Genomic DNA, 12241 nt, shown 5'->3' with positions numbered 1-12241 from the left:
AAGAAAGTTATGAAAAGTTTTTTAAATGCATGCTTTTGCTTTTTTAAAATCTTTATTTGAACTATCTCCATGAACTGGGAAATAAAAGCCTCAACTTTTTTAGTTTAAAATATTACTTCCGATTATTCTTGTAAACTAGATGGTTAATAATGAGCTAGCTAGTATTTAAATCTCTAAGCGCTCTTCATCAGTTCATGTCAGCTATACCAAACACAGAATTGGTGGAGTCCATGCCCATTTTGTTTTTGTAAAGTACCTTTAGTTCAGTAATACTTTAAAGTACATAGATCAGTTATAAAGTTTATTCCATTAACTCCTCATTTATGCTTTTGTGTTTGTTTTTAATAGACAGGAAAACAGCATATCACTGGTGAAAGCGTACTGGAATGAACTCTTTACTCTTGGCCTTGCACAGTGCTGGCAAGTGATGAATGTAGCGACCATATTAGCAACCTTTGTCAATTGTCTCCACGGCAGCCTTCAACAAGGTAAAAAGTACCTTCTTAAACCATTTCCAAGATACAGGAAGCAGCAGCTTTATAAAATGTTCTGAGCAGTTACATGTCCTGATGATTGTATTGCTTTTATACCAATGGTCTTTTTTACTTTAGATAATTTTTACATTTTGATAAATCTGTAAATCACCGAAAAATATTTTTAAGTGAGTGCGCAGCTAGTCTACTTGAATTTGGCAGGCTTAGTTTCCTTTTGCTAAAACAGAACACCTGAGGCTGGGTTGGTGATAAAGAGGTTTCTTTTGGCTCGTGGCTCTGGAAGTAGGAGGGCCTGGTGCCGGGGCCTGCTCAGCCTCCTATTAGGGCCTGGTGGTGGCACAGTGCCTGCAGGAGAGCTGAGGATGCCAGGCTTGCTGTGTAACAGCTGTCCTCCTGAGAAGGTGAACCTAGTGTCACCAGCACACGAGTCCCTGTTGAAGGCCTCACCTACCATTGCCACCACGTTGGCAGCACGTTGGGGTTTCACTGTGAACTGTGGCAGGGACGAACCCTTTGCAGACCATGTCTTGGGCTGTGGCTGATGAGGTGCTTTGGTACAGGTACCTAAGAATCCAAGGCTAACTTACATAGAGGCGATCAAATATTTTAAAGGTGTTACTTCTCGCGACTTTTCAAGCTACTTTCTTTATTGTAGCCCTTTGCATCCTGAGACAGGCTACGTAGTCTCTTGGCTACACAGAGCCAAAGAGTCATGCAGCAGTCTTCACTCTTTTTCCTTTTCTGGATGCCCTGGTGATTACAGCTCTCAGTCATTTAAGGAGACAGGTGTTCACTGAGTTAGGAAACCTTACCTTTTCCTGCCTTTGGAGGTCAGGAATAATTGATATATTATGGACTACTTTTTAGTTCCTTCCTTAGCATATTCTGTTATTTGGGGTATTTTTTTTTTTTTCAATTTCTTATTTGGAGACAGGATCTTGCTGAGTTGCCTAGGGTGGGTTTGAATTTACAGTCCTTCTGCCTCAGAAATCACCTTAAGTTTTCCCAGTAGAAGATCTAGCAGAGGGCAGCACCACATTCCGCTCTTATTTATGGACTTAAGAGCCCTGATTCATTTCTCATCTACTCACAAGTTGTTATATAGCCCAGTTTCAGGAAAGCTGTGGTTGACTAATCGTTAATAGTTGTATTTTCATATATCACACCACAATAAACTAGAATATGTCTTGCAAAACATTTTTTCTCAACTTTTCTTTGATCTTGACAGTGTTTTTGTGTTTTTTTTTGTTTTTGCTAAATACTTGTTTTGATTATAGTGGTATTGCTAGCTTTTAAAAGTGAAGATGTATTTCCAACCAGTATAAGTTTAAATAAAATCCTGTTACCAGACTTTGAGTCATTTGTACTTCAGTTGGCCAGTCTTTCAGATGGTTGTCTTACAGCTTATCTTCTCAAAGGCATATCTTGAAAGGAAACATTACCTTTAGAGTTTTCTATACCAACTTTTTGTTGAATGAACAATATCTAAAGATTATTAGTTACACCTATAATTGAAGAGATTCTAAATTTTAAACATTGATAGATTGGCTTTATTCAAAGTTGGAAATTAGTCAAAAGGAAATACATTGGATGAAAATAGTCATACATTTCAGATGAAAACTAGAAGCTTTTGTTTGTTTTTTAATTCAAGATAAAATGTCACCGGAAAGAAGGAAACTGTTGATGGAGCACATCTTCAAACTGCAGGAGTTTTGTAACAGCATGGTTAGGCTCTGCATTGATGGGCATGAGTATGCCTACCTGAAGGCAATAGTGCTCTTCAGCCCAGGTGTGTACATTTACTTCTTTTCTTTTTAATGGAGGCAAAGTTTCACGTTTATTAAAGGTAGGAACAAAGCAGAAGGGTGGGGGAGAAAGGGCTCTGCAGAGCAAATTTGGGCCAAGTGAAAAGGGAGGGAAAAAATGAAAGTAAAAAAGCACCCTGCAGTGTAGGGTAGGCTATCGTGTGTAAGGCCACAGTGCCTGGCCTTACACACATTTACTTCCTAATTAGAGTGCAGTGTTAAGTACACGGAGAAATTAGAACCCTCATATATTCCTCATAAGAATATTAAAATGGTGCATTTGAGCTGGGTGTGGTAGCGCCTGCCTGTAATCCTACCATTCAGGAGGCTGAGGCAGGAAAATCACAAGGAGTTCAAGGCCAGCCTGACCTACATAATGAGATCCGGTCCCTCAAAAACTGAAAGAACAACAACAAAGTGGTGCTTTTGCTTTGAAAAGAAGTTCAGCAGTTCTTCAAAATGTTAAATGTAGAGTTACCATGTGACTCAGCAGTTCCATTCCTGTCAGCCCAAGAGAAATGAAAGAATATATCTACACAAAAGAATTCATGTTCAGGGCAGCATAATTCACAACAGCCAAAATGTGGAAACAATCCAAATGTTCATCAACCAGTGAATAAAGAAGCAGTGTAATGTGTACGCATGTGGAATATTACTCAGCTGTGGGCCATGCTGTAAAATGATGAACCTTGAAATCTTTGTGCCAAGTGAAAGGCATCGCCACAGAGGAGCTCATTTGATTCCATTTATATGAAGCTCGGCAGGGCAGGCTACCCAGAGATAGGCATGGGCGCGTGCTCGCTCGCTGGGGTCTGCAGAGAGGAAGAGATGGGAGTGAGGGGCGGAAGAGTTAACTTCTGGGGAGACAGGAATGTCCCGAAGTGAGCTTAGTGGTGGTGGTTGTACAACTCTGTAAATAGGCTGAGAATCATCAAGTTACATGCTTTTTGGATAAAGGATGTTAGACGTCTGTATGAAAAACTATCAAGAGTCGGTGAAATAACATTATAGGCTTGTATTTCCATTGTCACCTCACCTCGATATTTGAATGGTTAGCTGTGTTTCTGTGAGGCCTTACCAAGTGCCGGAACGGGAGAACGACAGCTGCACCGAAGAGTGAGGAGTTAAGCTCTCGGCACCTTATTGGAGCCCGTAACAAGTAGAAAGCCATTCTCATTTCCCTGCCAGTTTCTGGTTTTCACGTGCAGTAAAGTGACAGGAAGATCTCCACCACCAGGTTCCGAACTGATGCTTCTCTTAGGTTCTGTGCTTTCTCATTTAGATTGGGTTTCTGTCCCTGAAGAAACTGCCTCCCTCAGAGGTGCCAGTGAGACGTTCAGGCTCTTCCGTGCTGCTTCCTCTGATGGTCCCATGCGTTAATAACAGGCACCTCTGCTCTCCTTTTCTAAGCTTTTTGTGCTGTATCCCCTGCCTTTTAAGTTTTATTTTGAAACAGGATCTCAGCAGGCGTCCCAGGCTGGCCTTGCACTGGCAGCCCTGCCTCAGTCCCCCAGTGGCCCGGATTATAGGTGGTGTCCAGTGTCTCCACTTCATCACAAGCCATTTGTGCCCTCATTCTCCTCAGATGAAAATTGAAACTGCATTAGGCATAATTATTATAAACTTGTAATAATTCTATTTTTTTAGAATGTTATAGTGCCATTGAAATGCTTATATACATTATTTCATATTTTTGTGTTATTTTTTGAGAAGAGGTCATGATGTTCATGTTCAGTAGTTTCATGAGTATGTTTTTATTTAACTGTAGTAGGGTACTTTTCCTTAATAAGTTTGGTATACATTGTAATTTGCAAATATTTTGTACATTAAAAATGCTTCTATGGCTGGGCACAGTGGCAAACACCCATAATCCCAGCATTTGGGAGGATGAGGCAGGAGGATCTTAGTTCCAGGCCAATCTGAATTACATAGGGAGACTGTCTCAAAAAAAAAAAATCAAAACAAATATTTCTATGAAGCTAGGCATGGGGCACATGCCTATAATCACAGCATCCTATGAGTTTGAGGCCAGCTTGAGCAGTTTAGTGAGACCCTGGCCCAAAAAAGGGCTGGGAATATAGGTCAACATGAGGGCCCTGGGTTCAATCCCCAGCACCAAAAAAAGAAGGAAGGAAGAAGGAAAGAGAGAGAGAAAGGGAAGGAAGGAAGAAGAAAGAGGGGAGAAAGGGAATGGTGTGCTCACCTATAATCTCAGCATTGGGAATCTGAGGCAGGAGGATCGCAGCTTCAAGCCCAGTGCACACAGTTCAGTGACTTCGTGAGACTGTCTCGAAATAAAGCTTTAAAAGCAGGCAGGGAGTCCAGCTTGATGCCGAGGGCTTGGGTTCAGTTCCCAGCACTGCCAGAAAATAAATATAGAAAATTAGCAAAATTACATCACTTTTGGCCCAGGGATTTAGCTCAGTGGCATTGCACCTGCCTCGCAAGGACAAGGTCCTGAGTTCAACCTCCGGTACTGCGCAAAAAAAAAAAAAAAAAAATCCTCCACTTTTGGAATGGAGAGAAAACTATTTTGGTAATATCTAGAGGTCTTTTTCTTTTTCAGATTTCAAATGTGTATGAGATAAAATAATTTCAAGTTCATAAAGTACAGTGCTTGGTATATAGTAGGTAGCTCAATAAATATTTGTGGAGTAATCGAGGTACACATTTTATTTCCTTATTTTGAGATAGTGTCTTGCTGAATTGCCTAGGTTAGTCTCAAACTCAGGATTTTCCTGCCTCAGGCTTCCAGAATGCTGGGATTATAAGTAATGCCGCCACACCCATCTAAGAGCTCCTTTTGGGGTGTGTGTGTGTTGGTTTGGTTTGGTTTTGTTTTTTCCAGACAGAGTTTCACTTTGTAGTCCAGGCTGGCCTTGTACTTGCCATGTAGCCCAGGCCAGCCTCGAACTTGTGGCGATCCTCCTGCCTAGGAGCTGGCATTACAGGTGTGCGCATTATACCTGGCCCAGAGCTTCTTTTTTAACTGGACTGTTTATTCCCATGTGTACTTTCAGTGTCTTATTAAATGAGCATTCAGAACGAGGGTGACAATATATTCTTTTATGTTTCAGATCATCCAGGCCTAGAAAATATGGAACAGATTGAAAAATTTCAGGAAAAGGCTTATGTCGAATTCCAAGATTACATAACTAGAACATATCCGGATGACACCTACAGGTATCTAGAAGTTAAATTTTTTTTTTTGGTACTGGGGATCGAACTCAGGATCTTGTGCTTTTGAGGCAGGTGGCAGCACCACTGAGCTAAATCCTCGGCTCTAGAAGTTAAATTTTATTCATTTAAATTCATTCAAAAAGTTTTGTGAGGGCTGGGGATTTAGCTCAGTGTTTCCACCGCCTGCCTGGTAAGCATAAGGACCCAAAGTTCGATCCCCGGTACCAAAAAAAATTTTTTTGTGAATCTAATCTTTCACCATTCTTAGGAGTTAAATGTTTTAGTGAAGCTTGTTTTAGTGATAGTTAGTGCTGTTGAAAACAGCGGTGTGGCTGAGGCTGTGACCCCGATAGAGTGCTTGCCTAGCATGTGCGAAGCCCTGGGTTGGTTGCCCACCGCCTCCAAATCCTGACAAAGAGTGTGGGGCTGGAGGTTTGGCTCTGCTGGACCAGGGTTAGCAGGCACGAGGCCAAGGAGTCGAATGAAGGGCTCTGTGATCTCAAGTGTCAGTTCAGGGCCTCTGGGAAAGAGAAAGGTAAATGGACCGAAAGGTTTTCTGAGAGGTAGCACGGTTGTGGTGGTTGTTCGGTTTCTTCACATTTTAAAAGTTATTTGTATTGAGGAATTGGCCCTGGAAAAAAAAAAGTTGCTTATGTTGTTATGCGAATGAATGCAGTGTTTCCAGATTCCCTCCTTTCGGACTATGCAGCCTTCATTGCAGGTGCTTGGGCTGATCTGAAACTGTCTTGAGCTTCTCTTTCCTGCTTATTTAAAGTCTTTATCCTTGGATAGTGGTTTTCAACTTAGAGTGAACTCTTGCATAAGCCATGGTTCTGGCTTTAAGGGCCTCACTGCCTGGCCTAGAAACTGGCAGGGCTCATCCCCCTCCTCACAGCGCATGGCGGGGAGACAGGGAGGAAGAGGTTTGCATAGTCACATAACACGGTGGCAGGTGAATCGGGATTTGAAGCCAGTGGTCTTGATTCCATGTTGTGCACTCTTCCTAACAGTAACTCTTGCCTGTTTTACCATTTTAGGTACTACTTTTATACCCAAAACCAAGGTATTTACTGAACGTGTGTGTCCTGATAGCATGAAACTTTGCTCTTCTTAGGGTCTGGAATGAGTCGGGAAGCAGGTCTTCAGTGTGTAAGCTGAGCCATGGTTTCTAACTCAGGCCCGGGAGGCAGCACAGCTTTGCAGCTGAGAGCAGGCCCTCCTGTCAGACAGCCTCAGGTGGAGAATCTGAAGTTTTGGTCTTAGCTTTTGAAAATTAGATCTGTATTTTAAATTAGCCCCAAGTAATAAACAGGCAGAAATTACTAGCTTTTCTCTATTAAATCTTGTTTTGACTTACAACTTTACTTCTCTCCTTTCCCTTTTTCTTTTAGGCTGTCCAGACTGCTGCTCAGATTGCCGGCTCTGCGATTGATGAATGCCACCATCACGGAGGAGCTGTTTTTCAAAGGCCTCATTGGGAATGTCCGAATTGACAGTGTTATCCCACATATTTTAAAAATGGAGCCTGCAGACTATAACTCTCAAATAATTGGTCACAACATTTGAAAGCTGTGATCACAGTGTATAAACTTACTGTTCCTTCCTGGAACACAAAAAGATACCAAATTGAACTCATTGCTTCCAGGGTATCTGGAAATTTTGACTTTAAAAGTAACCAAAATCCAAGGTATTTTTACTTTAGCTTTCTCACGAATTTTTGAAGTGACTGGACAGTCAGCAGGAATTAGATTTCCTTTTCTGTTTCTGTTTTATATTATAAAGCAAATAAATTAGTCTTTTCTCCCCTGAATTGTGTTCTATTCATATTTAACTTTATTGTGAACCTAATATACTTACTGGTCAGTTAGCTCTAAGGAGAAATTCCTTGTATTTTAATCTTCCATCATGTAATCTGTTTTAATTGCCATGTCAAAGATTATTTTATGCTCAGTGATATAATAATGTTAGAACTATAGGAAATAATAATCAAATATATATTTTTGTCTTTGTAAATTCATGATGTCCTTTACCATATACCACTCACTGCTGGCAATGAGATGTAGGCCATTCATGGCTTTTAATGTTATGTTTTATTAGTTACCAGCACTTTTTATTTAGGTGGCAGAAAACTGGTTTTGTGGTTAAGATGGGGTTTGTTCTTTAGTATATTTTGTTTATTGCTGTGCTTTAAATATAGTACCGACTAAGCCCAAAATATTTCACTATTTCAAAATGGGTATTAAAACTGTTGCTCTTGCATATTCCACAGCAAGCACCTGAACGTCCCTTCTTCCTGTACCTGTGTTACAGCTTCCTGCCTCTGCCCTGCGGTTCTGCTGACTTCTTTCAGATTGTTAGAAAAGCTGGTCTGAGTTGCTAAATAATGGACTTGTAGTAGCCCATGTTTTCAAAAATCTATGGGTTAAACAGTTATTTTAAAGCAGTTGATAATTTTTAAAGGAATATGTACTGATTCTTTCATTGCAAAGCAGTAGTATTGAGGGGTTGGCTTGAGGCTATGTTTTGAGACAGGATCTTGGTTTGTAGTTCTGGCTGGCTTCGAACTCACTATGTAGCCCAGGCTGGCTTCAATTCATGGCAGTCCTCCTGCCTCAGCCTCTTGAGTGCTGGGGTTACAGGTGTGTGCCACGCATTCAAAAAAGCATTTTAGACTTTGATGTCTCCCACATCAATGTTAAAGCAAACCTGTTACTGTTAGATAGTTCTTTGCTCTGATTAACAGTGAGTTCTTTTGGTATGACTATCTGTTGATTTTTAAAACACAAATATGGAGAGTTTATTGTACTCAGTACATTTTTTATAAAGATTTTTGCAGTGGAAGAGAAGCTGAAATTTTTGGGAGAGTGTAGATTTTACCAATGACTACTTTATAGTTGTTTTTTAGAAAAGTGTCAACATTTTTTTAAAGTATCAACTTAGTCTTTAACAGCTTATTGAGTAAAACTTCTTTCCCAGTTTAAATCATGATTTTTGTCAAGAGCTTTATTTATAATTCTCAGCTGGAGAAAACTACACTTAGTGTAAAACACTCACATGAAAAAGTCAGGGTCGTACCTTTATAAACCCCTGGTTGTAAACCAAGGATTCAGAAAATCCCTTAAATGTACTAATGGCTAATTAAGATGTTTCAGGTATTTTTTTCCTGATTAAATTTGTAGTTATATTTGGAAGTGTTTAAAAAACCATATTAAAATGTGGCTTGTATTACAAATTTTCTGCATTCTACCAATGCATTTCATTTCAATGTCCTGTGGTTCCGGGCTGAGCTCTCCTCTGCCCCCCAGGGCTGGGCTCAGCTCGGTGGTAGGGCCTCTGTCTGGTACACGTGGCTCCCTGGGTTGCATCTCCAGCACAAAAAGTTCCTGTCATCACCATAAGAGCAAAACCCTAAAAGCTGAACCCGCGTTGACAGAGGATGGATGAGTAAACGGTCCTGTAGTCACCCAGCGTGATACTGTCCAGAATGAAACAAAGGAATCAGTTGTCAACAACTGTGAGTCCACAGAATACACTGCATGAAAGCAGCAAGTGCAGAAGCACACAGAAGAGTATAATTTAACAGACTATTGAAAAAATGCAGTGCAAGTGTTGTTAGGGGCTACGTGTGACATGAATCGTTGAAAAGCAAGAATTAGTAATACTAGATTTAGATGCTGGTTACTTGTAGAGCGGTAGGAGGGTGAAAACGGAGGGATATACGAGGGTTAAAGAGCATCGAGAGTGTTGAGTTATTTACTCCCTCACCACTGCAGAGCACGGTTTCAGACAACATCTGTTTTGCCAGTGAGTCTACAGCATGGACGGCGGGGTAGAGACCTGGTATCTCCGTGGCTTCAGCCATATCAGGGCCTGCTCCGAGGGTGGCGCCGCCATCTTGGGAATTGCCCCCCTGTGCGGAAGGCCCACCGACTGTTGGCTGGCACCTCAGGTGGGCTGAAGCCGGAACATGTCCATAGCCCCTCCGTTTTGCTTCCACATGGCCTAATGGCTGAGTTCCCAGAACAAGGGTTGATAGAGCCAGGAGAAGCCACATTGCCTTTCTTACTGGCATTAGAAGTCACCCAGGGTCTCTTCTGTATTGTGTTCATCGAAGAAATCCTGCAGGTCTGTACAGTTCCAAAGGGAAGAGAGAAACGGCATGCTAGCACACGCACTCCTATGATCCTGACACTTGAGAGGCTGAGGCAGGAGGATTGCGGCGACTTTGAGGCCAGCCTGAAGTACACAGTAAGAGCGTGTCTCAAAATAGAAGTAAAAATTACCTCTGTTCACAGATGACATAATCTATTAGAACCCCCCAAAATGGTTAAAATTAATAAATATAGCAAAAGGGCCGGGGATTTAGCTCAGTGGTTCCGCTGCCTGCCTCGCAAGCCCAAGGTCCTGAGTTCGATCCCTGGTACCTCAAAAACAACAAAAAAAGAATGAGAATAAATGTAGCAAAGTTGCAGGATACAATAGCAACAAAAATCAGTTGCAGTCTGCATACTGACGACAAGTCAACAAGGAAATAGAACAGTCACATTTACAATAGCATCACATTAGGAATAAGCTGCTGGGGATTTAGCTCAGGGGTGCCGACGCCTGCCTCGCAAGCTCAAGGTCCTGAGTTCGATCCCTGGTACCAAAAAAAAGTTAGGAATAAATTTAACCAAGGAGGTGGAAGACTTCTACACTGCAAACTACAAAACTTGCTGGAAGAAATTAAGACACAAATGGAAAGCCATCCATGTTCAAGAGTTGGAATGCTTAATACTGGTAAAATGTCTGTACTACCAAAGGGATTCTACAGGTTCTGTGAAATCCCTATCAAAATTTCAACAGCATGTTTTGCAAATTTAAAAAAATCCTAAAATTCATATAGAATTTCAAAGGACCCCAGGTGGCGAAAAACCGTCTTAAAGAAAAAGCTGGAGGCTTCTCACATCCTGGCTTCAAAACAAAGCTACAGCAACCAGAATGGTGTGATCCTGGCATAAAGATTACATGGAACAGAATAGAGAGCCCAGAAATAAACCCTGAAGTACTTGGCCAAATGATCAGCAACGAGGTTGCCAAGGCAAACCTGGCAGGAAGGACAGCCTCTCCCAAGAATGGGGTCGGATCAGGCGTGGTGGCCTTGGGAGGCTGAGGTTGAGGACTGTGGAGCCCAGGAGTTCTAGGCCAGGCTGGACTATAGAGTGAGACCTGGTATCAAAAGCAAGCCAGGACAAAACAGCACACGCTGGGGAAATTGGATATGCATATGGAAAAGAATGAATATGTGAAAGAATGAAGTGGGCCCTTAGCTCGTATACAGAAATTAACTGAATGGATTAAACACCTGAAATAAAAGAAACCATAAAACTCCTAGAAGACAAAGGGGAAGCCTTTATTACACTGGGTTTAGCAGTACTTTCTTGGGTATGACCCCAAGGCACAAGCAACAAAAGCAAAACAGCTGAAGGAAAAGGTGATTATGGAATGGGAGGTAATACTTGGTGTGCCAAGTAGTTCTGATTGTCAACTGGATATTTAATGATGTTAAGGAATTATTTACTTTTTCAGGTGAGATAATATGTTGTTGAAAGACTTCTTAGACATTGAAATATTTCGGGTAAAATTAAAAATTAAAAAAGCAGAAGTTACTGTTCATTATTAACTCAAATATGACATGATTATTCTGAACAATTAGAGTCTAAAAGAAAATTTGATTCTAATGGAACTTTCTCCTTTGGGGTTGAAGATTGGCTAACAAAATTGCAATCCTTTTCAGGGTGCAGTCATATTACTTGGTCTTTCTAGAAATAATACTGCATTTCAATGTTCAAAACAATTAGGAAAACCTGTAGTTAGAAAAGAATGTTCATGTTACAAATCTTGACATTTTAAGGAAATGACATAGTTGGAGTCTGAAAGCACAAGATAGGAAGTGACAATGCGCTGTTTCTCTTCACAGTCCAAGAGGGGTCGGGAATCAGAGTTTATTTATTCATCTTGTGTGCGCGCATGCGTGCACGTTTGTAATACTGGTAACTGAAACGTGTTTGCACTGAGCTACATTCCCAGTCCTTTTTAATTTTTTGAGACAGAGCCTCAGTCTCTTTAAGTCCTCCAGACTGGACTCGAACTTGTGATACTCCTTTATAATTTTTAAATTTCACACGAGTTATTTTTCTAATAAAATTTTAAATGCTTTTCAAAATTTTAACTTGGTAAGTAAAATATGAAATCTTTGAGAACACATACTTAATCTTACACTTTTCTGTTCTCCACCTTCCCCTGTCAACACAATGACAGTATATGTGCTTAATATCATGCACTTTCAGTATCTAATATGCAGTATCAGAATGTGGTCAACAAATTCCTTGATGATCTTGTTTCTAAAGCATCTTAGAGCTGGATGGGATTTTGGAATAGCTGAAGCAATCATTTTAATCTTTATTTTGGTTTTTTGAGACAGGGTCTCGCTATGTAGTCCAGGCTGGCCTCGAACTCAGTAATCCTCCTGCCTCAGCCTCCCGAGTGCTGGGATTACAGGCGCGCGCCACCACACCCGGCGAACCAATCATTTTTAAATGAAAACAATGGAGTTTTCAAAGAGAAATACCCGCCCGGGGAAGCCTGGTGTAGATGAGGTTTCCATCACCGGCCCCCTTATCCCAGCACTCTCTGAAAACACAGAAGTGCACACTCAGCACCTTTGCTCGTGGCTGACGGCGCCTTTGAACGCCGGTACAGAGGAGAGCTTCGTATCTGCGC

At 41.2% G+C, this 12241-nt stretch overlaps 1 protein-coding gene across 13 annotated transcripts in view; it reads left to right on the top strand.

Moving 5' to 3' along the window:
• Positions 1–8711, top strand: part of Nr2c1 (nuclear receptor subfamily 2 group C member 1) — a 49872-nt gene extending 41161 nt beyond the window's left edge. For all 13 annotated transcript variants that reach the window (XM_021258461.2, XM_004844935.3, XM_087192613.1 and 10 more), the window contains 4 exons: positions 349–488; positions 2146–2283; positions 5377–5482; positions 6871–8711. In XM_021258461.2, coding sequence (XP_021114120.1) covers positions 349–488; positions 2146–2283; positions 5377–5482; positions 6871–7045 — 559 coding nt within the window. In that variant the 3' untranslated portion in view covers positions 7046–8711. The remainder of the gene's footprint in view (positions 1–348; positions 489–2145; positions 2284–5376; positions 5483–6870) is intronic.
• Positions 8712–12241: the final 3530 nt, after the last annotated feature.

This window comes from Heterocephalus glaber, unplaced genomic scaffold (genome assembly GCF_053883595.1).
Source record: "Heterocephalus glaber isolate CG9 unplaced genomic scaffold, H.glaber_assembly_v1.0 deba00001572, whole genome shotgun sequence".
NCBI lineage: Eukaryota > Metazoa > Chordata > Mammalia > Rodentia > Bathyergidae > Heterocephalus > Heterocephalus glaber.
Note: the sequence above shows the minus strand (reverse complement) of the source record. Positions and strands in the feature narration are given on the sequence as shown.